The following is a 25,662-nucleotide window of genomic DNA, read 5'->3' on the forward strand; positions in this document are numbered from 1 at the left end:
GGGGGTGGGGGTGCTGTAAATTTTCGCCAAAGGGGGCTCTCCATGCTCAATAGTTTCTCATTTAACATACACTACATGACCGAAAGTATGTGGACACCTGCTCGTCAAACATCTCATTACAAAATCATGGACATAGAGCTGGCATCAAGCTTATAGGTCTGCTGCTAGAACCAGTAAATCCCACTTTACCAATCTTGGGTAGCGGAATTACTTTGGCTTCCCTCCAGGCCTGAGGACAAAGACTTTCCTCTAGGCTCAGATTAAATATATGACAGATAGGAGTGGCTTTAGAGTCAGCTACCATCCTCAGGAGCTCTCCATCTAAGTTGTCAATGCCAGGAGGTTTGTCATTATTGATCGATAACAATAATTTTTCCACCTGTCCCACATGAACTTTACAAAATTCAAACTTGCAATGCTTTTCTTTCATTATTTGTTTTTTTATGCATGAATACGATGGCTCACTGTTCGTTGTTGGCATTTCCTGCCTAAGTTTGCCCACTGCCAGTGAAGTAATCATTAAAATAATAAGGCAGCATCAAATGGTTTTGTGATGAATAAGCCATCTGATTTGATGGAAGATGGAGTTAAATTTGTCTTTCTGCCCATAATTTAATTTAAAGTACTCCCATTTTTTTTCCATCTTTATATCATTGATCTTGTCTTCATAATACAATTTCTTCTTTTTGTTGAGTTTATTCACATCATTTCTCAATTCGCAGTAAGTCAGCCAGTCAGATATGTAACCAGACTTATTAGCCACTCCTTTTGCCCCATCTTTCAACCATACCGTTTTTCAATTTCTCATCAATCCGTGGAGCCTTAACAGTTCAAACAGTCAGTTTCTTTACAGGTGCATGTTTATCAATAATTCTAAGAAACTATTTCATAAATTCATCAAGTGCGGCATCTCAATGCTCCTTATTAATCACATCAGGCCAACAAATATTTTTAACATCATCCACATGAGTCACAGCAAAATCTTTTGTATGATCACTTATACGCTATTTTAGGCCCAGCTGTTGGAACTTTGGCTTTCCTGGATATAACAAACTATAATGTGATCACTGCATCCAATGGGTACGGATACAGCTTTAGAGCAAAGTTCTACAGTATTAGTAAAAATGTGATCGATACATGTGCATGATCTTGTTCCTGTAGTGTTTGTAAACACCCTGGTAGGTTGATTAATAACCTGAACCAGATTTCAGGCACTGGTTACAGTAAGAAGCTTCCTCTTGAGCGGACAGCTTGATGAAAACCAGTCAATATTCAGGTCCCCAAGAAAGTAGACCTCTCTGTTGACAACACATACACTATCAAACATTTCACACACATTATTTAGATACTGACTGTTAGCACTTGGTGGCCTATAACAACAACCCAAAAGAAAAGGCTTTAGATGTGCCAAGTGAACCTGCAACCACAACACTTCAATAACACATGACATAAGATCCTCTCTAAGCATTACAGAGATATGGCTATATACAGCAACACCTCTCCCGTAAGCATTTCTGTCTCTTCTATAGATGTTATATCCTTGTATTGCTATTGCTGTATCATCAAATGAATTATCTAGGTGAGTCTCAGAAATGGCTACGATATGAATGTTATCTGATGTTAGCAAGTTATTCATTTCATGAACTTTATTTCTAAGGCTACACATATGAATATGTGAAACTTTCAGCCCTTTCCTGGGTAGCTTATCAGAGATAGACATAATATAGAAAATAGCAAATAAAGCTAGATAAAACAAATCTACATTCAGCAGTCCATTAATCAATTGGTGTGTGTGTGTGTGTTCTGCAGGGTTGAAGCAACAAGCCCATAGGCTTAGCTCGCTCATCCCTTCCAGTCTTCTGGGAGGAAGGGTGGAAAATGAGCCTGTCATAGCAGATGTAAGCAATGTCCTCACACGCTCTGGCAGCTTTCATGGCTGGGATAAGTTATTTCCTCTTCTGGCGCACAGCTTCTGGATAGTCCTCGTTGAGGAAGATATATACGTTTCTCTCAAGTTAATGGCTCGTTCCTGAACATCTACCATGTCCTTCAACATCAGGAACTTGACCACTATCGGCCTGGGCTTGTCATCTGGGCCGGTGGTGGGTTTTCCAGTCCTGTGGGCGCTCTCCACCTAAATCATCCATCTTCAATTTCTCAGAGATAATTTCGCTCACTTTGTCCTCAGACTCTGTCCAGGTCTCATGTGGAGATTCTGCATGGAGGCATTGTCAGGCTGAAACAGTAAAGGACCTTCCTCAAACTCTTGCCACAAAGTTGGAAGCACAGAATCGTCTAGAATGTCATTGAATGCTGTAGCGTTAAGATTTCCCTTCACTGCAATTAAGGGGCCTAGCTAGAACCATGAAAAACAGCTCCAGACCATTATTCCTCCTCCACCAAACATGTCAGTATGCACTGGGTCAGGTAGTGTTCTCTTGGAATCCGCCAAACCAAGATTCGTCCATCGGACTGCCAGATGGTGAAGCGTGATTCGTCACTCCAGGGAGTCCAATGGCGGCGAGCTTTACACTATTCCAGCCGACGCTTGGCATTGCGCATGGTGATCTTAGGCTTGTGTACGGCTGCTCGGCAATGGAAACCCATTTCATGAAGCTCCCAACAAACATTTCTTGTGCTGAAGTTGCTTCCAGAGGCAGTTTGGAACTCTGTAGTGAGTGTTGCAACCGAGGACAGACCATTTTTTACGTGCTACGTGCTTCAGCACTCAGCGGTCTAGTTCTGTGAGCTTGTGTGGCCTATCACATCCTGGCTGAGCCGTTGTTGCTCTTAGAAGTTTCCTCTTCACAATAACAGCACAGTTGACCGGGGCAGCTCTAGTAGGGCAGAAATTTGACAAACTGACTTGTTGGAAAGCTGGCATCCTATGACGGTGCCACGTTGAAAGTCACTGAGCTCTTCATTAAGGCCATTCTACAGCCAATGTTTGTCTGTGGAGATTACATGGCTGTGTGCTCGATTTTATACACCTGTCAGCAACGGGTGTGGCTGAAATAGCAGAATCCACTAATTTGAAAGGTTGTCCACATACGTTTGTATATATAGTGTATTTGCTTCTACTTCATTTAAAAGTCCCTTCCAGTGGAGGCTGGTGAGGGGAGAACAGCTCATAATAATGGCCCCAACAGAGCAAATGGAATGGCATCAAACACCTGGAAAATATGTGTTTGATGTATTTAATACTGTTACACTGATTCCGCTCCAGCCATTACCAGAAGCCCATCCTCCCCAATTAAGGTGCCACCAACCTCCTGTGTTTAATACACATATAACTGAATTTGTCCAAATACCCTTTCTCCCCTAAAATGGGGGGGACTATGTACAAAATGTGCTGTAATTTCTAAACGGTCCACATGGAAATCATGTGTTTGATGTACAGTACCAGTCAAAAGTTTGGACAGACCTACTCATTCAAGGGTTTTATAGTAAAAATAAAGAAAAACCCTGGAATGAGTAGGAGTGTCCAAACTTTTATATATACATATTAGCTAAACAGGTGGGGCTCAAAACAGCCCCACCTGCCCTGAATGATGGGTTGCAACAGTCCAAAACATTGATTCAGCTTTGATCTAAACTTTACTAAAGGAGCACCATTGTAAGAAGTAGCGGAGGTGCTACGACACCCCTGCAGTCTATGCACCTAATGAGCAATTGAAGTGCACCCAGCCTACTCCTTTGCCTGTGCAAAATTTGGCGATGCAGAAACGAGAGAGCACAACATCTGGGAATATTTGGCCTAGGAACATTTTCTGGTTGGTCTCAGGAAATGTAAAACAGTTAGGAAGGGAGAACTGGAAGTTGGTGGCACCTTAATTGGGGAGAACAGGCTTGTGGTAATGACTGGAACTGAATCAGTGAAATGGTATCAAATACAGTACCAGTCAAAAGTTTGGAGACACCTACTCATTCCAGGGTTTTTCTGTATTTTGCTATTTTCTACACTGTAGAATAATAGTGAAGACATCAAAACTATGAAATAACACATATGGAATCATGTAGTAACCAAAAAAGTGTTAAACAAATCTAAATATATTTGAGATTCTTCAAAGTAGCCACCTTTTGCCTTGATGACAGCTTTGCACACTCTTGGCAGTCTCTCAACCAGCTTCATGAGGTATTCACCTGGAATGCTTTTAAATTAGCAGGTGTGCCTTGTTAAAAGTCAATTTGTGGAATTTCTTTCCTTCTTAATGCGTTTGAGCCAATCAGTTGTGTTGTGACAAGGTAGGGGTAGTATACAGAAGATAGCCCTATTTCGTAAAAGACCATGTCTTGTGGCAAAAACAGTTTGAATAAGCAAAGAGAAACGACAGTCCATCATTACTTTAAGACATGAAGGTCAGTTAGTTCGGAGCATATCAAGATCTTTGAAAGTTTCTTCAAGTGCAGTCACAAAAACCATCAAGCCCTATGATGAAACTGGCTCCTCTCATAAGGACCGCTACAGGAAAGGAAGACCCAGAGTTACCTCTGCTGCAGTGGATAAGTTCATTAGAGTTACCATCCTCAGAAATTGCAGCCCAATATAAATGCTTCATAGAGTTCAAGTAACAGACACATCTCAACATCAACTGTTCAGAGGAGACTGCTTGAATCAGGCCTTCATGGTCGAATTGCGGCAAAGAAACCACTACTAAAGGACACCAATAATAAGAAGAGACTTGCTTGGGCCAAGAAACACGACTAATGGACATTAGACTGGTGTAAATCTGTTTTTTGGTCTGATGAGTCCAAATTTGAGATTTTTGGTTCCAAGCGCTGTGTCTTTGTGAGATGCAGAGTAGGTGAACGGATGATCTTCCCATGTGTTGTTCCCACCGTGAAGCATGGAGGAGGTGTGATGGTACTTTGCTGGTGACACTGTCAGTGATTTATTTATAATTCAAGGCACACTTAACCAGCATGGCTACCACAGCATTCTGCAGCGATACGCCATCCCATCTGGTTTGCGCTACGTGGGACTATCATTTGTTTTTCAACAGGACAATGACCCAACACACCTCCAGGCTGTATACGGGCTATTTGACCAAGAAGGAGAGTGATGGAGTGCTGCATCAGATGACCTGGCCTCCACAATCACCCGACCTCAACCCAATTGAGATGGTTTGGGACGAGTTGGACCGCAGAGTGACGGTAAAGCAGCCAACAAGTGCTCAGCATGTGGGAACTCCTTCAAGACTGGAAAAGCATTCCAGGTGAAGCTGGTTGAGAGAATGCCAAGAGTGTGCAAAGCTGTCATAAAGGGTGGTTACTTTGAAGAATCTAATCTAAGTCAAATGTTTGTTTCATACTTTTTTGGATACTACATTGTACATTAATTACACTGTCATAGCCTAAATGAAAAACTCATAATACTTTTATTTCCCTTTTGACCCACATTTTAATCGCATAGACAAGTAGGGGAAATCCAGAATATAAAAAGTGTCACTTAACATGCAGGAACCAATGGGATGCTCGAGGAGGTTGCTGATTCATGAATGCCCACATGCAGGAACATCCAAATTGAGGGCCGCAATCACACACTATTGGAGAGGTCCGGACATTCGGAATTCAATCAGGGTCTCAACTTACTGTGAGAATGCTGTTCATAGATTACAGCTCAGCGTTCAATACCATAGTCCCCTCCAAGCTCATCACCAAGCTAGGGACCCTGGGACTGAACCCCTCCCTCTCCATCTAGTAGGGCTGAGCGTTTAGTGCTTTTTGAGGTTGGTTCGGTTTTGGTTCGATTATTAAAAAATAATCACAGTTTTTCGATTATTTTTTAAAACATTAAATGCACTATGCATTATGTGGGTTGAATGCTGTAACAACACCGAATAAAACAATTAATAAAAGTCCCATGATGGTAGTGGCTGCCCATTACTGCTTATCACTTATTATTTATTTACATTACTTTACTTTAATAAAATATTTGTTTTAAACAACACAGCCATGAATAAAGAATGGTACCAACACATCCTCCGAGAGCAACTTCTCCCAACCATCCAGGAACAGTTTGGTGATGAACAATGCCTTTTCCAGCATGATGGGTCACATTGCCATAAGCCAAAAGTGATAACTAAGTGGCTCGGGGAACAAAACATTGATATTTTGGGTCCATGGCCAGGAAACTCCCCAGACCTTAATCCCATTGAGAATTTGTGGTCAATCCTCAAGAGGTGGGTGGACAAACAAAAACCCACAAATTCTGACAAACTCCAAGCATTGATTATGCAAGAATGGGCTGCCATCAGTCAGGATGTGAACCAGAAGTTAATTGACAGCATGCCAGGGTGGACTGCAGAGGTCTTGAAAAAGAAGGGTCAACACAGCAAATATTGACTCTTTGCATCAATATCAATTTCATGTAATTGTCAATAAAAGCCTTTGACACTTATGAAATGCTTGTAATTATACAACAGTATTCCATAATAACATCTGACAAAAATATCTAAAGATACTGAAGCAGCAAACTTTGTGAAAATTTATATTTGTGTGATTCTCAAAACTTTTGGCCACGACTGTAGTAATCATTGCCGAATTACCGACCAGGCACACAGGGCCCGTGCCCAGGTGCCCTGACCTCCAGGGGGCCCCCATTCATTTCATGAATCACTCTCGCTCAGATATCATATTAACATGGCATAAATCATGGAAAAATTTGTAAAATTGCAGGAAGTTAGCTTTAAAATGTAAAACGTCTCTCCACCCCATGGAAAATTTGTAGAATTGCAGGAAATTAGCTGTAAAACTGCAATTTTTTCTTTCCGACCCATAGCAAAATGTGTATAATTGCAAAAAATGTACTGTATTCTCCCTTGCATGACACACCCTTACAATCTCCCCCATCCGGGCCTCACTAAAACTTAGACCCTGGCTACGGCTCTGGCTGCAGCCCAATAAGGCGACCAGAGTATGGGCAAGTGGGTGTGTCGAAAAGAAAGTAGTGGGCGTGAGGGAAGGAGTGGGTGTGTCAAAAGGAAAGGAGTAACCACGCAACTACCCTCCCATTAGAATTTGTAATTCTGTTTTGAAGCCAGATTATGAGTCGGAGTCATCGTTCACTGTTAGTTTTACTCAGATAGTTGTACATTTTCAGCTATAAAACGTACAATTGTTTAATTTTGATTAAATGTACTGATGATGGATGTACTGTTGCTTGTATGCGTTGTATATGTGGGCTTACTGTGTCTGTCACCCTGATATTGGCTACTAGGTAGCTATCTTCCCACGCCGTTGCGGGAGAGTAGTGCTTGGCAAGTGGTTGCGGGAGAGTAGTGCTTGACAAGTGGGAGCGAAGGACACCGGTGTTGTTGCCGTTCATACCCTCCACATTGAGTAGACTGTATGTATCTAAAGAATAAAAAAAATTAAAATGTGACATCCAAATTGGTTTTCAATATTAGTTATTTCTTGTGTAGGCTGCTATCCCACTTGAAATACAATTCTGTGAGGGAAAAAGAATTGCCACGTTAGCTACTCCCTGTGACACCGTGATACAGCTGCCCAGTGGGAAGCACCTCAGGTTGGCAGGCACCTTGATACAACACCTGTGCACTGGTCAACATGTTAGCTACTGCCGGCGACATCCTGATGTAGCTGATACAGCGGCCCTGTGGGAAGCATCTCAGGTCAGCAAGCGGCTCTATACAATACTGGTGCTGGTGCTGGTGCACTAGTCATTTGCACTGGCAAATGGTGGCAACAAATCTGCTGAATTAACTGATTCGCTTTCCATACACCCACTCCTATCGACACACTGACTCCGGTCGCCATATTGGGCTGCAGCTACCCATACTTGCACCACAGATAAAACAGTGCCCTCTGTAATTATTGGGACAGTGAAGCATTTGTTCTTCTCTTGGCTCTATACTCCACAAGTTTGGATTTTAAATTAAACATTTACTTTGAAGTTAAAGTGCATACTGTCAGTTTTAATTTTAGGTTATTTTCATCCACATCGGGTGAACCGTTTAAAAAGTACAGCACTTTTTGTACATAGTGTTAACATTACAATAACGGGAGGTTAGCATCTGGGGGAGGGGGGGCGTTATGATATTTTTTGAGAGGAAGTCCATTGATGGGAAGTGGGAGAAGATAGAGCTAGATGATACTTGGCCAACATTCTTCTAATTTTGTTATTGATGAAACATTCGATCTCAAAACAGTTTTCCGTTCCCAAAACTGTAATGTTACTAACATAGTGCACTAAGATTTGTAGACTTTACCCTTTCTAAAAGTTTCAATTTTTGTTTTTTGTTTAGAAGGGCAAGGGCAAACTGCTTATTGCACACAAGCGCTTCATAGAGTAGGCGTTCCTAACGGAAATATGCAAATACATACTAGAACGCTAGCTCGTGTTGGCCCTGCCCACCTCCTTGCTTTTTCTGCCCACTCTGCTTAATTTGCTCCCATTGGAAATGACATATTGTGGTCTATCTTGGGTTAGTTATCAAAATATTTGCTTGCACTGAGTGGCGAATCAAGTTCATTTGACTGGAGTTATTGGACTAGTGGTCCACTAGTATATTCAGACTGGGCTACTAGTCCGTAAATCCAGTCAAAATAACCAACTTGATTTGCTACTTACCTTGGCTGTTGATTCACCTAGAACGTTTGGTTACGCTTTATTTGACAAGAAATTAATAACACATTCCCTACATAACATAGTCACACACAGTACAACAACCGCACGTTGATAATTCCGATATGTCTCTTGCGATGATCTCATTTGGTGCCACTTTTTTCTGGGACTCCATAAAAACACGCTACTTCATTACAAATTACTTTTCACTAACCTTAACCTATAGCTCCTAACCTGATACGTTAATTATCATAACCTGCGACGAAAAAGTCGTAGCTGTATGGAATTGGCTTGTTTTTCGGGAATCTCCTTTTTTCTAGGCTTTTTTCCCCAGCCATGGAGAGAAGGGATCCAGTTTTTGTCAAATTACGGTCAAAAGTGTATTATTTTTTAGCATTTTTGCTAATCCAAACTCTTTTCCTAACCTTAACGTAGCAGGTTATGAGGATTAGGTTAAGGCTAGGAAAAGGGTTAGCTAAAATGCAAGAACAAAACAACAACTTTTTGACCTTAATTTGACTAAAACTGGAATCCTTCTAGCCATGACCCTTTCCCCCCCCACTACCAAGTTTGAACAGGGAGAGTGGGGTTCATTGCGTTGCTTGCTGATCACGAGTGCGCATGTGCTAACTATCAACAGACTCAAGAGTAGCAGCTCTGTGGTAGCAGCCTATGCTGAGCAATATATTCCATGGACATTTTTGAATAACATGTGAACATCCCAGTTCAAATATAACCCGTTTTTGGGACCATTGTGGATGTAACTGTTTTCTCAGTGATAAGAAATTGCGTTAATTGATTAGGCCTAAGTACTACCGCACTGCGCAGTGACTGTTGGGGGAAGTTCGCGGTTGGACTTGCTGTATTGTCTGCCCCAGACACCGCCGAGTGTCTTCTACAAGCGCTGTCCAAGGCTACTTCAGAGCAGACCATCCACGTTGGCGTGTTTTCGCATCATTAAAGGCCGCAATAATACATTTCTTATAGCGGTGAAGTCATTGAAAAGTATAAATATTTGTCTTATTTTTTCAAAAATGGCCGCAGCAGTGGAAATGGACGGAAGTATAATGGAGGGTGTGAGTATTTCACACGATTAAAATACACTTTCTACTACATATTTTATAAAAATGGTTTGACAGTAAACTTAGGATATGTATTTACTGTGTACATTGTCATGTTTTGTCCTCTTTCAGGGCGGGCAAATTTTGAGAGTAACCGCCGCACTGAGTTGCATCAACGGCGCATCCATCAGAATACACAAAATCCGCGCAGGTAGAAGTACACCAGGATTAAGGTAATTCATTTCATAAATATTTGCCATAATATTATAGAGAGTATGTATAACAACAAAAGCCACATGTCATTACTAATAAATGTAAGCTTCACTCTAGTCGCAGTCTATAGCCCTGGGGCGATCCCCAGCGACCCCAGACAGAAGTTTAGTGAATCAGAAAACAAAGCAAAGTTGGTCTAAAGGACCTTTCTTTTCAAAGTAGATGTAGCATTAACGTACGTCTCCGATATACAATTGATACCGGTTTTACAGCCTTTATTTGTAACTGTCTAATTTGTTTTATATTGAACGGCAGATGCCCTCGTTACATGTTTCATGTGATCCTTTGTTGGTTAATGCGCTAGCACATGGCTGTTCACTTATTCCTATCAACAACCGAACTAGCCTACTCAACTTTTCCTTCATCGCCTATGTTATTCTGCACAGATAATATCAAAGCCTACTTATTTTTTATAGTGAAATAAGACGTTTGTTCATTTCATTGTTAACCCGCCACCCCCCTTCCCCTTTTCACAAGACCACAACATCTGTCAGGGTTGGAGTTGGTGAGAGACATTTGTTGTGGAAATCTAGAGGGTGGCACAGTGGGATCTACTGAAGTCACACTCACCCCTGGGAAAATAAAGGCTGGGAAGCACACCGCAGACCCCCAAACAGCAGGGTAAATCATGTCAGGCTGCTTCTCCGTTCTTCCAAACTAAACATTCAAATAGAGTATGGGACAGACAGTTTGTTGTGTTAAAAACCTTGTAGTTACTATCAACCTGACATGTTTTATAGCCGTAGAAACACTATCCAAAACAATATCTAGAAGTGTCTATAGAATTCAATACTTAATTTCACCAAACAAATCGGAAGAAACGTACTACATTAGTCTCCATCTAACTCGTACTTCTGTGTCGCTCTGCGCCAGGAGTGTTGGGCTGCTGCTGCAGGTCTCTCTACCCTGTGCCCTGTATGCTGACGGACCCTCGGAGCTCTGTCTGAAGGGGGGCACCAACGCAGACATGGCCCCGCAGATTGACTACACCATAAAGGTATGGTTAACCTAACCGGTGTTTGTAGAGGTGCCAGTGGTTGTAATGGGGGCTTGTGTTCCTGGGAAATCATGAATTGGACTTCTCTCAAGTTATATACCCTGTGTCTTATGATAAACCCGCAGATGGCCGCTTGGTATATGACTGTCACTCGACATCCTCTTATTTGCCATTCTCCTATTGTTGTTAAATGCCATTGGAAATACTTTAATACAAACAAATGTCTTCCAGGTATTCAAGCCCATCGTGGAGAAGTTTGGAGTACATTTTGACTGTGATTTGAGAATGAGGTTCGTATCCCTTCCCGTGTTGGAGAATTGTTGGTGGGATAATACTGCCTGGCCCCCCAAAAAATGACACTTCTTCTGTCTCGAATAGGGGCTACTACCCCAAAGGTGGAGGTGAGGTGGTGGCCAAGGTAAACCCAGTGAGTGAGCTGAGCCCCGTCACCATGACCGAACGAGGGACCATCACCAAGATATATGGCAGGTCCTTTGTTGCTGGGGTGCTACCCTATAAGGTACAGTACAAAGGATTGGCTTTGGGTTAGAATTGCCTAGGAATTTTACATTAAGTTAATGTTTTACCTGTGTAATAATGTACTACTCTAGTAATGGAGTTGAGTCGTTTTCATCCTTATTCCACTTGTGTACTTACAAACAATGAATTAGATGTTTCTGGACAGGTGAAATTTACGCCACGGAACCGTTCTTTCCACCGATACATGTGCTACCCTCTATGCACGTGGGAGAAAACAATGACTACATTTTGAGTGCAGTTTTGAGTGAGCTCATAATTGTTTTCCTCCAGCTCGCCAAGGACATGGCAACGACGGCGACAAGAGTTATCAGGAGAGAGATAAAGGACCTGTACATAAACATCCAAACGCTGCAGGAGAAGGACATGGCCTGTGGGAGCGGCAACGGCATCATGTGAGCGTATACCTGACGTTTTACGTTACGTGAACCCTCCGACTGTAAACACTGTCAAAAGATGCCAATACCCGTATGACCTCAGTAAACCTGTATCAGTCACTATGCCAATGTTTTTGGTGACGATCCTTGTCAAACCACTTGCACTAGTAGAGGGTGTATTGATGGCGTCATCTGAAAAATCATTCATAAGTAGACTGATGGCTTGCATAATGTTGTGTCCCTAGTTTGGTGGATAGACGAGAGAAGGGTATTTTAAATTGTTTTTATTTTTTACTGCCATGGGCGATCTGCCGTGTTAAATGCTTTGCAGTTCTACCTCATTTTTGACATGCTGTCTATCCTCACCAGAATCATCGCAGAGTCTTCCACGGGCTGTATATTTGCAGGGTCAGCTCTTGGGAAGAAAGGTGAGAAATCCACTGTTCTTGTGCTTGCTTGGTCTGTGAAGTGTACAGTACACGATGTACCACTAGTCGGCAGAATCCGACAGAGAATGCCTAGCATGTCTATGCTAGGATGTGAAACTGTAATATCTGATTGGATGGTGAGTGAAGTAGTGCATCAACATGAACATTTCTAAGGCCATACAGGGTAAGTTGTCAACGGTGGAGAAATAGGAAAATATTGAGAAAGGGGAAAATCTTGCTCATTGTATTTTGTTTGGCAATAGTGGCTACTATTTTCAAATTGTCATCAGCAGATGCATCCGTAGGTCGTTTTTTTTTTTTTTTTTTTTTTTTTGATTGTCTGTTTCTACAACAACACAGTTTGTTCTCTTGGGAGCAGAGTTAGGAGGCGTATGCAGTGCACCTGTTAAGGGAAACAAATGACTCAAACCTCTCTGGCACACACTGATAACCTCTGGGCCAGTATTCATAAAGCTTAAAGTAAAGGCGTTGGCATGCTTCGAGCTCAGCTAGGCGAACCGAACGAGTGTGCTCACATACTCCCTTAGGCAATATTACTGTTTGTCCGTTTTGAGAGGCAGTGGCCAGTATACACTTCCTGAAAATAGTCAGAATTAATCTAAGATGACTCAAGAAATCTGTCGGTTAATTTTGACATTTTTGCAGAGGAGATCTTAGTCGCGCAATTTTACAGTAAACTAAGATGTTTGGTGCAGTATTTCACAATGAATTTTTTTAAATGAAAATGAGTTCTCTCATTGAATGACAAATGCTTTATTGAATAATCCCTACTGTGGACCAATCAGACGAAGGGGCTTAGCCATCGGCTTACCTCGAGGAAAAATGTGTGCCCGGACAGACAAAAGCCATTACCGAAGTCCAACGCTAACAAAAATGTCGCAAAATGTTGTCGTAATATTTGCGCAATCTCTTGCGAACTGTTTTGACTGGGAAGCATGCATACGCCATAAGAGGCCTGCTGATCTGGGATCAGTTTTGCCGTTTTAGATTATGATGAAAAAATTTACGAGGGGGTACCTGATCCTAGATCCCACTTCTGCTCTATTAGACACCAAAAATACAGGCCCAGATCTAAAAAGAATAATAAAAAATGACAACTAATGCTTTTCTCCTGTGCCTCAGGTGTGTATGCAGACAAAGTGGGCTTCGAGGCTGCAGAGATGCTGCTCAGGAATATAAGGCACAACGGCTGTGTGGACGAGTTTCTCCAGGACCAGGTTAGCAATGACACACACACAGGTATTTTACAACGCAATGTTAGGTGTCCTCCTGTAAGTGATCTATACTAATTGTAAGTAACGTGAACTTCCAAGTCCAAGTTGAATAGGTGCTTGACCCCTGTCTTTGCCTTACTCTCCATCTAACAGCAGCTGCTTGAACTTACTCTATTTAGAGTCATACTGAACTCTTTGTCTTACACTTTCTGGCAGCTCATCCTCTTCATGGCCTTGGCGAATGGCACCTCCAGAATCCGCACTGGCCCAGTCACCCTACACACACAGACTGCCATCCATGTGGCAGAGCAGCTCACCCAGGTGGGTCCCAAAAATGTTTTTAATTTATTTCCGAAGACGCACATTTATTAATGTCAATGGTTTATAAACTTTTATAAAACCAGTCAACTTTTTAATAGAAAGTGTTGTCCTTATGTCCAGGCTAAGTTTACAGTGACCAAGGCAGAAGATGAGAATGCTAGCAATGACACCTACATCATCGAATGCCAAGGAGTGGGTGTCACCAACCCTCATTTCTAGCCACGCCCATGTGTTGTCTCCCCACCTTTTTTTATGTTGACATCTCCACCTGCAGTCGTGGATAGAAGAGGCACTGGAGAGACTTGAGGACTCATAGCCGATACACTACTGTGACGTCACTGAATAGTCTGACGCTGCTTCTATTTATATTATGATTTATAGCCCTTGTGGCTCGATATTCAAGCAAATTAATTATTGGTTTAGAAACATACAGCCACATGAGTTGGTCATTGTTGTCCTTTTCCCCCTATTGCATTAACTATCATTACCCTCTTAGCTTGTATAACTCAGGGTATTAATGCCTTACACTGTTATAATAAAAATCTTCGATTTCTGCGTGGAAGTGGTGTATGTTTCAGTAGTTTGTTGAAGCGCCTTAGTGCATACTGGCTTTTACGACAAACATTTTCATGTTCTTTGTCCCTAGTTTATCATTTTAGTTCCATGCTGCTGTCCTTTCTTAGGTCAATTAATTATATAATTTTTTGTTGATGGTCACTAAGGTAATGCAGACTAGACTGCAGAGGTTTGTTGGCTACTGTTTTAGTCATATGATAAAAAATAAACAATTTGGAGATTTGCCACTTTTTTTGTAAACATTTACAAATAAAATTCCTTCCCAGAACAGATGATTTTGAGTAAAATATTTTTCACAGACCTGGATAAATATGTAGCTAGAAGTTAGTAATCAGTGATGACATAAAAAAAAAAAAAATTCTAAATGAATATTTTTACCCCCTTTTTCTCAATTTTGTGATATCCAATTGTTATTTTGTCTCATCGCTACAACTCCCCAATGGGCTCAGGAGAGGTCGAGTCATGCATCCTCCGAAACATGACCCACCAAATCTCGTTTCTTGACACCTGCCCGCTAAATCTGGGAAGCCAGCCCCACCAATGTGTCAGAGGAAACACCTTTCAACTGATGACCGAAGTCAGCCTGCATGCGCCCGGCCTGCCACAAGGACTAGAGCGCGATGAGCCAAGTAAAGCCACCCCCCGGTCTAACCCGGACAACACTCGACCAATTGTGCACCACACTATGGGAATCCCGGTCACGGCCAGTTGTGACATAGCCTGGGATCAAACCCGGGCCTGTAGTGACACCTCAAGCACTGCAATGCCGTGTCTTAGACCACTGCACGACTCATCACTCTTAGTCTGTCATAATGCAAAATATCATATTTGTGATTCAAACAAATATTTTAAGGACAGGTTGGCAACAATTTAACTCAAGTCAATAACTTGTTCCAAAAATCTTATTAGATGTGCTTGAGAGTAATTACATAGACATCACATGGAGTTGCCTGTCTGATATTAATAACTATCTAGCTGACTCAGCTTGATAGCATGGTCTTGTTATACTTGCCACCTAATGATTTAACAGCAAGAAGAACCCTTTGGCACTACACATGTTGAGGTGCTTAGGCTTCGTTTACGCAGGCAGCCCAATTCTGATCTTTCTTTCTCCATTTGAACTTTTGACCAATCATAGATATTTTGGGGAAAATATCTGATGTGATTGGTCAAAAGACTAATTAGTGGGTAAAATATCAGAATTGGGCTGCCTGTGTAAACACAGTAATTTTTATCTTATTCCAGATAACTAGCAGAAATAGTTGCAGGTTTGTCTGACTGGAAAGCATGCGACCTGTGGAAAACCTTATGTAACTACTCCTGGCAAAGCATACTTTTTTTTCCTTTACGGCTGCTGCAACTTGACGGAACCTTTTCAACAAGCTCTGAGTAACGAGAAGGTAAACTATTGTATGTTTTAGCTTTGCTCATTGAGTGGTTATGAAAGTAAGTGGTGAATGTGTGAGGGCTTAAGGGTTCACGGCAAGGTTTGTTGCTCAGCTCCTTTTGTGGCCTGTTCTAACCGCTTTGACTCACCACCCCCAGACGCAGGGACAATAGAGGGGAAAGAATGGGTCTAGCCCATGTGAATGACTATGCAGATCTCATTGGTGAGGAGGTTGTGGCCACTGAGCGTTATTCAATCTCTAGTTATTCACAACAGTCATGTGCATCTGTTGCTTATAGAAGTCACCAACTTCCTAATTTTACCCTCTTGTGTTTTAGATTGAAAACAATGCCGTTTTTATTGGAAGCTCACATACTGAGTTGTATACCAATTTACATTACATCACAAAACATAAAACACCCTCTCAAGAAAACTCCCTTGCACTAATAATCCTGTGGCTGGGTGGTTCTTTATAATATACTGTACAGATTAGAGGAAACTGCATGTACAACCATTCCCTTTTTTGAATTCCTTCTTGAGTAGTGCAGGTAAGCCTTCTCCCTACAGCTACATGTTCACTTGTCCTGTGTTTCCGTGATGTCAGATGGGCAGAGTATCAGGTCGTCTCCACATGACCCCCAAATACAAACAAGACTCCTCAATGCATGGTGTGTGAAATAATACACAGCACAGCACTGCAATTAAATGAAAAATGACCAGCATTTATAGAGCAGATCGATATCTATCTACAGAGAGGAAATAACAAATTAGTGGCTGATAAATCTGAGAGAAACTTGAAATTCACACCGTGGCTGCGTTGTAACAGGAACAGGAGCACCATGTGAGGGCCAATCACATTGCAGTAACCTGAGGCGGTTACCTGACCCCACCATCCCTAGCTTTGCGTTCCTCCGGCACACTCAGAGGTACAGTACTCACAAAGCCCCTCTATCGTTTGGTAAACATCGACTTGATCATATTCTGGGGTTGGAAGGGGCAAAGTGATCCACAGAGTTGTCGCTGAGGCCCTGGGTGGCCCCCAAACCTTCCCTTTTGCTGTACTCCAATGTAGGCATGTCAGACGTCGTGTCCTGGAGGGCCCAAGAGCACAGTGACTGGAGCCAACCTGCAGCCGCAGCAGCAGCACCTCAGCAGGTCTGGATTTCTCTAATAGCAGGTGAGCTGGATCGATGGAAAACATTCTCTATCTCATTGCTGCCAGATCAACCTTTACTGGCATCAATTATTACTATATTTCTGGGATTGGGATTTGTTTAATGTGGTATCTCTTCTAAGCTCCAATTGATTGGCAATAACCATATTATCTGATTTTTTTTCTTTGAGGGGGGAAAAGGTACAGTATTTATTGCAGTCTATGATTGAATGAAGTGAAACAAACAGCGACTATGACAAATGACATTCTATCACAGATACATGTTTTCATGATTGATGGATGCAAGAGAAAAGAAAAGACGTGTGGTCAACAATCAAATTTCTTGATTTTGAATGACCTGTGATCTGGGCAGAAAAAACTCTGGACGTTACTGAGGTAGCCTCTTTAAAGGACGGTTCACTAAAAATACAAATGTGTATGATTTTGTGCTTACCTAAATAAAGTAAACAAATAACCCTGAGTACTTACATAGGGTCAATACGTTGAATCAACATTGTTTCTAAGTCATTAGTTTCAGTTGCTCAAACTATATATTTATTTACTCCTATACTGTATACTGTAGTCCATTGGCCAGAGGGCCAAATTTAACATAATTGTCCACTTTAGGGTGACAAAGTCTAATGATGATTTTCATTAAGGTCCATGTCTGTGAGTTATATTTTGGTATGATAACCACTTATAGGAGGTAGCTAAACGTAGTTTCACTGCATTACATGTTATGACCCCTTTCCGTATATTGAGCGTATGAAATTAAATGTTGTATTGTAAGGGAACAATCTTCTCATACTAAAGCAATTCATATATTATTTACTTCATAATACAACACAAATTAAGGTATGAAACAATTAGATTGGTAATGACATATCTATCCTCCTGAGACCCGTGATGATGATTATTATTATTATTACATGTTTGGGGTGAAAAAAAATGATACCAAGAAAGAAATGTTGTTATTTATCTTTTATTGTAAGTGCAACATTGTCCTCTGTAGTGATTATTGGGATGTAAATATGAAAAAAATATAACATTAAAGTCAATGGGTACAGTAGGTGAAAAACAGTTGGGGCATCCGGGTGTCCAATACAGAGGACATTTCTTGATAAGCTCTTATTTAATGTGAAAAAAGTATTACACAGTCCTGACAACTCCCTTAACTATTCCTGAGATATTCACTTACCAGAAAGAATTTGAATATCAAACTCACAAAAATGATAATTACACACACTTCTTTTCAAATATCCACAGACTGTGCTAATTTTGACCTCAGCCATTTTTTTAAGAACCAGGAAGACGAAGCTGTCAAGGTCACACCCCCACACGTGATATCATTGAAAAGTCTACAATGTCCTCTCAAAGGGACAACAGGACTTAATACAGTGACTGTATGGCCTCAGAGATACGGACCAAGAACTGATGTTCACTAGAGAGAACAAAAATGAATTGCTGGGTCTCAAGAGTCTATGGGCCCTTTAAAAAAGAAAAGCTGCACACTCTAGGAGCAATCATTTATTTCCAATGTTTCGACAGCCAAGCTGTTTTCATCAGGGTATAATCTCTATTGGCCCACCTTGGGGGTTCAAAGGCCATACATGGGGGTACATCAAGATAGAATGGGCTGTAATGGGTGGAGTTCTATCAACACATGGTACCCCAGCTGATAACTAAACCAAATGTCATACAGAACAAGGAAACACCATTGGGAAAGCTTTTTAGCTACACTGAACAAAAATATAAACACAACATGCAACAATTTCAAAGAGTTTACTGAGTTACAGTTCATATAAGGAAAGCAGTCAATTGAAGTAAATTCATTATGCCCTGGTCTATGGATGTCATATGACTGGGAATACAGATATGCAGCTGTTGGTCACAGATACCTTGAAAAAAAAAGAGGTATGGGCGTGGATATGAAAATCTGTCAGAATCTGGTGTGACCACCATTTGTACAACACATCTCCTTCGCATAGAGTTGATCAGGCTGTTGATTGTGGTCTGTGGAATGTTGTCCGACTCCTCTTCAATTGCTGTGCGAAGCTGCTGGATATTGGCGGAAACTGGAACACGCTGTCGTACATGTCGATCCAGAGCATCCCAAACGTGCTCAATGGGTGGCATGTCTGGTGAGTATGCAGGCCATGGAAGAACTGGGACATTTTCAGCTTCCAGGAATTGTGTACAGATCCTTGTGAAATGGGGCCGTGCATTTTCATGCTACAACACGAGGTGATGGTGGCTGAAGTATGACACGTCAATGGGTCTCAGGATCCCGTCACGATATCTCTATGCATTCAAATTGCCATCGACAAAATGCAATTGTGTTCATTGTTCAAAGCACGCAGATGAACTACCCTTAGATGGCTTTTGACAGTTTGTGCAGAAATTCTTCGGTTGTCCAAACCCACAGTTTCATCAGCTGTCTGGGTGGCTGGTCTCAGACTATCCCGCAGGTGAAGAAGTCGGATGTGGAGGTCCTGGGCTGACGTGGTTACACGTGGTCTGCGGTTGTGAGGCCGGTTGGACAGCCAAATTCTCTAAAATGACATTGGAGGCAAAATGAATGCTCATTTTTCTACCATAAGAGAAACTAACATGAAATGATCTGGCAACAGCTCTGGTGGACATTCCTGCAGTCAGTATGCCTATTGCATGCTCCCTCAAAACTATGGCATTCTGTAGTGTGACAAAACTGCACAACTTAGTGGCCTTTTATTGTCCCCAGCACAAGGTGTTGATATGCTTCTTGATATGCTTCTTGATATGCCACACCTGTCATGTGGATGTATTATCTTGGCAAAGGAGAAATGCTCACTAACAGCGATGAAATAAGCTTTTTGTGCATATGGAACATTTCTGGGATCTTTTATTTCAGCTCATGAAACATGGGACCAACACTTTATATTTTTGTTCAGGGCATATAGATTTAGTCTATAATCAGTCCCAGGTATGTCTGTTATATGTGGGTGATTCCTCACGAAACTAGAACACAACAGGACCATGATTTGGGGGATTTTCACAATTGTATCCCTAGAAGGGTCCTTTGGAGGAAGGATTCTTGACATATATTTGACATTTGCATCTTAAAACATAATTGAGAAATAATTATTTGAAGTTGGAACATTTTACATTTTGGGCTTACCCAGGCCTCCTTTAATAAAAAACCATATAGTTTCATCTGTCGGTGCTACATAGCAAACATTGGTGTCATGCAAAGCTTTACCGCTTGCTCTAATATGTGTTTTGATTTCAATAACAATTTCTTATATTAATTTCTTATTATTGAAAAATATATACATCACTATTGGAAACATGCTGTTTCTACATTGTAGAATAATAGTGAAGACATCAAAACTATGAATTAACACACATGGAATCATGCAGTGACCAAAAAAGTGTTAAACAAATCTAAATATATTTTAATATTCAGTCATTTCCTCTTGAAACAAACATCAACCAGTAACTATAACATGAAGCATAAGCAATCTCATACAGATAAGGAAATTGAGAACAATTATTCTACAGTGCATTCCACAGCAATCTACGAGACTCTTCAAAGTAGCCACCCTTTGCCTTGATGACAGCTTTGCACACTTTTGTCATATACACTGCATTCTAACAAACCGCCAATAATGAGGGTGTCAACTCACATAGCAAGTGAAGTACTAAAGCTTCAGCCTTTATAGATGATGTCTAGTTACACTATTTATGGAAACATTTTATATTTTAGTTTAGGGCTTTTACAATATGTATTAGTTAGTGGCTGCTTAGGGTTGTCTAGGGCATCAGCAATAGTCCAATTGCTGAAAGGCTGGCTTTTTTTTCTGGTCACCAATTGCATAACTTCAATTAAATGTGCCACTGAACTAATGACTACAAAACAATTAGGTAACATATTTCATTAAATAACAGGTAAGGTTGAAGATTACAGAGCATCGTTTTAAGGTGGTCAGGAACAGAAGAGCTTATAAATCAGCAATGTTCCTTTTTTGTTTACCTAAATCTTTGCGGTAACATGCTGAGACAACTCAATAAATGGCAGAGCACACCTTTCAATTTGGAAACTTGGTTATTCACCAGCAGTTTTCCTCTTGTTAAATGTCACTCACTGACAGTCACTCAATTAGCCCATGTCAGTTAATATTTTTTAGATTGGTTACTTAGTCCAGCCAGCTATCTTAACTTGTAGTAATCATGGCCGAATTACCAACCGGACACGCAGGGCACGTGCCCAGCGGCCCTGATCTCCAGGGAAACCCCAATGAATTTTGTTAGTCACTCTCATTCAGATATCATATTAACATGGCTATGGCAAAATGTATAGAATTGCAGGAAATTAGCTGTAAAACAACAACAAAAAGTTATGTAAAGCAAACATATTTATTTACCTTTTGTTAAAGATGCACTTTCAAACTTTAAAAAAATAATTTCAGGCAGTAGTTTTGAAAGAGGTGCTCAGGAGCCAAAAGTTGTCCTTGTTTTTTTGTGTACTATGTCATCAAATTGTGTAAACTGACTCCGGTCATCCGTTGAGCGGTGTTTCCTTTGACACATTGGTGCATCTGACATTAGGGTTAAGAGAGCAGCGTGATAAGAAGTAGGCGGCCAGGCAGGTCATGTTTCGGAGGACTCTGGAGCAGTGGAAACGCGTTCTCTGGAGTGATGAATTCCCCATCTGGCAGTCCAACGGACGAATCCAGGAGAACGCTAACAAAGGAGAGTGCATAGTGCCAAATGTAAAGTTTGGGGAGGAGGAATAATGGTTTGGGACAGTTTTTCATGGTTCGGGCTAGGCCCCTTAGTTCCAGTGAAGGGAAATCTTACGCTACAGAATACAATGACGTTCTAGAGGATTCTGTGCTTCCAACTTTGTAGCAACAGTTTTGGGAAGGCCTTTTCCTGTTTCAGCATGACAATGCCTCCCCACACAAAGCGAGGTCCATACAGAAATGATTTGTAGAGATCGGTGTGGAAGAACTTGACTGGCCTGCACAAAGCCCTGACCTCAACTTCATCAAACACTTTTTGGATGAATTGGAAGGCCGACTGCGAGCCAGGCCTAATCGCCCGACCTCGCTAATGCTCTTGTGGATGAATGGAAGCAAGTCCCCGCAGCAATGTTCCAACATCTAGTGGAAAGCCTTCCCAGAAGAGTGGTGGCTGTTTTGGCAGCAAAGGGGGGACCAACTCCATATTAATGCCCATGATTTTGTAATGAGATTTTCGACAAGCAGGTGTCCACTTACTTTTGGTCATATAGTGTATGTAGAATGTTCTATTGTTGTTTAATAGTCATTTTCTATTAGTATGCGAACGTTCCAATTTGTGTCAACATTATTTTATCATCCGGCGAACATTCTATTGTAGCTACAACCTATATAAATGTGTGAAAAACATAGAAAGCTACTTTTTTGGAGAGGTTATCATATCAATTTGGTCAGGGGCTTGTAGGGAACAATTTAATACGATTAACCCTTTGCTACCCTAAAGTGTACAAATCTTTCCTCTTGCCATGGACCAATAGTTCTGGGCGGTTTATATAGCATTTTAGAAACTGTGTGGTTCGAGCCCTGAATACTGATTGGCTGAAAACCGTGGTGTATCAGACTGTATACCATGGGTATGACAAAACATTAATTATGTTGGTAACCAGTGGTGTAAAGTACATAAGTAAAAATACTTTAAAGCACTACTTAAGTAGTTTTTTTGGGTATCTGTACTTTACTATTTCTATTTTTGACCATTTTTACTTTTACTTCACTACATTCCAAAAGAAAATTCTGTACTTTTTACTCCATACATTTTCCCTGACACCCAAAAGTAATCATTACATTTTGCATGCTTAGCAGGACAGAAAATGGAAGAACTTTTTGAGGCTATTAAATCCTTTCAGTCTGGAAAAACCCCAGGGCTTGATGGCATATCGGAGGTATATCAAGTATTTTTTGATATACTAAAAGTTCCATTGTTAGATTGTTTTAACTACTCTTATAGAAATAGTAGTCTGTCAGGTACTCAGCAGGAAGGTCTGATTTCTCTATTATTAAAACGAAACCCAGATGGCAAATATAAAGACCCAGTCTATCTAAAAAACTGGAGGCCCCTTACACTTCAATGTTGTGATGCAAAAATACTAGCAAAATGCATAGCACTCAGAATTAAATTGGTTTTACCAGGTATTGTTCATCCTGATCAGACAGTTTTTTTACATGGACTATACATTGGAGATAATATACGACAACTACTAGAAATAATAGAACATCATGAAACATATAAGAAGCCAGGAATGGTATTTATAGCGGATTTTGAAAAGGCATTTGATAAAGTAAGACTGGATTTTGTTTATAAACGCCTGCATTTTTTTCAATTTCGCTAATTCTCTTTTAAAATGGGTAAAAATATTTTATACCAACCCCAGGTGTAAAATAGTAAATAACGGTTACTTCTCAGAGAGTTTTGAATTGTCAAGAGGAGTTAAACAAGGGTGTCCACTGTCACCATATCTATTCGTTATAGCCATCGAAATGCTAGCTATTAAAATCACATCCAATAACAACATTAGAGGATTAGAAATCCAAGGCTTAAAAAGAAAGGTGTCCATGTATGCCGATGACTCAAGTTTTATATTAAGTCCGCAAGCTAGATCTCTGACATGTCTCATTGAAGATCTAGATAATTTTTTTGTACTCTCTGGACTAAAACCTAATTATGTTAAGTGTACAATATTACGTATTGGATCCTTAAAAAATACAACTTTTACATTACCCTGCAGTTTACCTATAAAATGGGCTGATGGTGAAGTAGACATACTTGCTATTCATATCACAAAAAATATAACTAAGCTCTCCACAATGAATTTCAATAGAAAACTTGTAAAATAGACAAGATCCTGCAACCATGGAGAGGTAAATACCTGTCTATTTATGGAAAAATTTCCCTGATTAACTCCTTAGTCATATCTCAGTTTACTCACTTACTTATGGCGCTGTCTACTCCTGATGATTCGTTTTTTCAAATCATATGAGCAAAAAATATTTTGCTTTATCTGGGATACTAAACCAGACAAAATAAAATGTGCCTATCTATATATTGAATATGAATTGGGTGGGTTGAAATGATTAAATATAAAAGCACTAAACCTCTCTCTAAAAGCTTCACTCATTCTAAAGTTTTATTTGAACCCTAAATGGTTCTCAAGTAGATTACTAAGAAAAGCTCATCCATTGTTTAAAAATAGCCTTTTTGCCTTTGTGCAGATTGCCATGTCTCTCTTTCGATTAATTGAAATGATACTTTTTTCAAATTATCTCTCTTTTTCAAACAAGCATTGCAGAGCTGGCTGCAATTTCAATGTCATCCCCCTGAAAAGATAGAACAAATATTATGGCTGAACTCAAATGTGCTGGTTGATAAAATACCTGTATTTATGGGAAAGATGTTTGAAAAGGGTATTTTGTTCTTAAATTATGTTGTAAATTGGAATGGTAGAGTTATGTCCTTCATGGAAGGTCTGTTCAATCCAAGAATACAACCAATCGATTACAGCATTGCCTCAAAAATGGAGGAGGTGGGTGGCGACGGAAGGAGGTAGGGAACTGGTCTGTCTGCCCAATATAAAGGATCAAAACTGGCGGAGGAATAGAAATTGAATAAATAGGAAAGTATACCAGTTTCATTTGAGGTCCAGGATGTTGACAACTCTGCCATACAGATTGCAAAATAGTTGGGAAGAGATTGTTGATGTACTGATTCCCTGGTACAGGGTGTATGAGTTGATATATATAAAACAACGCAAGATTCAAGTCTTTGTGCTTTTCAGCTAAAATTATTATATAGAATTCTTGCCACAAACAAAATGTTGAATATTTGGGGCATAAAATCATCAAAGCTCTGCAGATTTTGTTGTGAGGATACAGAATCAATAGACCATTTATTTTGCTATTGCCCTCAGGTAGCCTGTTTCTGGTCTCAGGTTCAGGAATGGCTGAAAATGCACAGCATTGATCTAAAATTGACCCTAGACATAGTACTGTTAGGAGATCTGGAGAGACCGGGTCAGTCAATTACTAATATACTAATACTCTTAGTAAAAGTATTTATCTTCAACTCACAATCTGTGGATTCTATTCAATTAGATTGAAATTGTACGTTAAACATCACAGCATAGTAGAAAGATATGTGTTGCATAGAAACCCGAAGTGGGTGGCCAGCAGAGATAGATGGGATGGGCTGAGGGTTGGTATGTAGAATTGGAGACAAGTGGGAGTGTAGTTGCTGTGTGAGAGAGAATGATGGTCAAATATATATTTTTTAAAGTCCAAATAAAACAGAATTAAAAGTACATTTGAATGACACTAAGTGGCAGTGTTTTTACAAGTAATGCCGGTTTGCCTGAGGCTGATGCCGTACAGGTGTTTGTACACATGCATATACACACACTCTCATTCAAATAAAGAACACACACATACATGTAATAGTGCCAGACATGCACACAACCATATATAGTTGGCATAGCTGTTATGATTGTAGTTGTCCGTGATGTCCTTTGTTTTAAATGTATTTTAATTTTTTTGCATTGTTGTTTGCTGTTTTCTTCTGTCTGTTCCTTTTTTCTCTTTCGTTCATTCTCTTGGTTGTTCATGCATTGGGGGGGTTCTTGGGGATGGGGAATGGAATTAATTTTATTTTTTATTGTTCTTCCTGGGGGTGGGGGGT

At 40.5% G+C, this 25,662-nt stretch overlaps 1 protein-coding gene across 2 annotated transcripts; it reads left to right on the plus strand.

The window, feature by feature from the left end:
- Positions 1–9,184: 9,184 nt before the first annotated feature.
- Positions 9,185–14,378, plus strand: LOC129810982 (RNA 3'-terminal phosphate cyclase-like). 2 transcript variants are annotated; one of them, XM_055862031.1, is made up of 11 exons: positions 9,185–9,663; positions 9,781–9,881; positions 10,399–10,542; positions 10,795–10,918; positions 11,150–11,208; positions 11,297–11,438; positions 11,729–11,850; positions 12,202–12,260; positions 13,404–13,498; positions 13,712–13,816; positions 13,937–14,378. In XM_055862031.1, the coding sequence occupies exons 1-11, from the start codon at positions 9,622–9,624 to the stop codon at positions 14,033–14,035; spliced, it is 1,092 nt and encodes a 363-aa protein (XP_055718006.1). In that variant the 5' UTR covers positions 9,185–9,621; the 3' UTR covers positions 14,036–14,378. The 2 variants fall into 2 exon arrangements, with proteins under 2 accessions (XP_055718006.1, XP_055718007.1); XM_055862032.1 differs by lacking the exon at positions 10,399–10,542.
- The last annotated feature ends 11,284 nt before the right edge of the window (positions 14,379–25,662 follow it).

Source organism: Salvelinus fontinalis, chromosome 14 (assembly GCF_029448725.1).
Source record: "Salvelinus fontinalis isolate EN_2023a chromosome 14, ASM2944872v1, whole genome shotgun sequence".
NCBI lineage: Eukaryota > Metazoa > Chordata > Actinopteri > Salmoniformes > Salmonidae > Salvelinus > Salvelinus fontinalis.

Bases quoted from the DNA above. Each gene is read 5' to 3' on its own strand.
- LOC129810982 (XM_055862031.1), top strand. From the start codon at position 9,622: ATGGCCGCAGCAGTGGAAATGGACGGAAGTATAATGGAGGGT. The intron at 9,882-10,398 runs GTAATTCATTTC...CCTTTTCACAAG, and splicing joins AGAAGTACACCAGGATTAAG to ACCACAACATCTGTCAGGGT. The intron at 11,851-12,201 runs GTGAGCGTATAC...TATCCTCACCAG, and splicing joins GGGAGCGGCAACGGCATCAT to AATCATCGCAGAGTCTTCCA.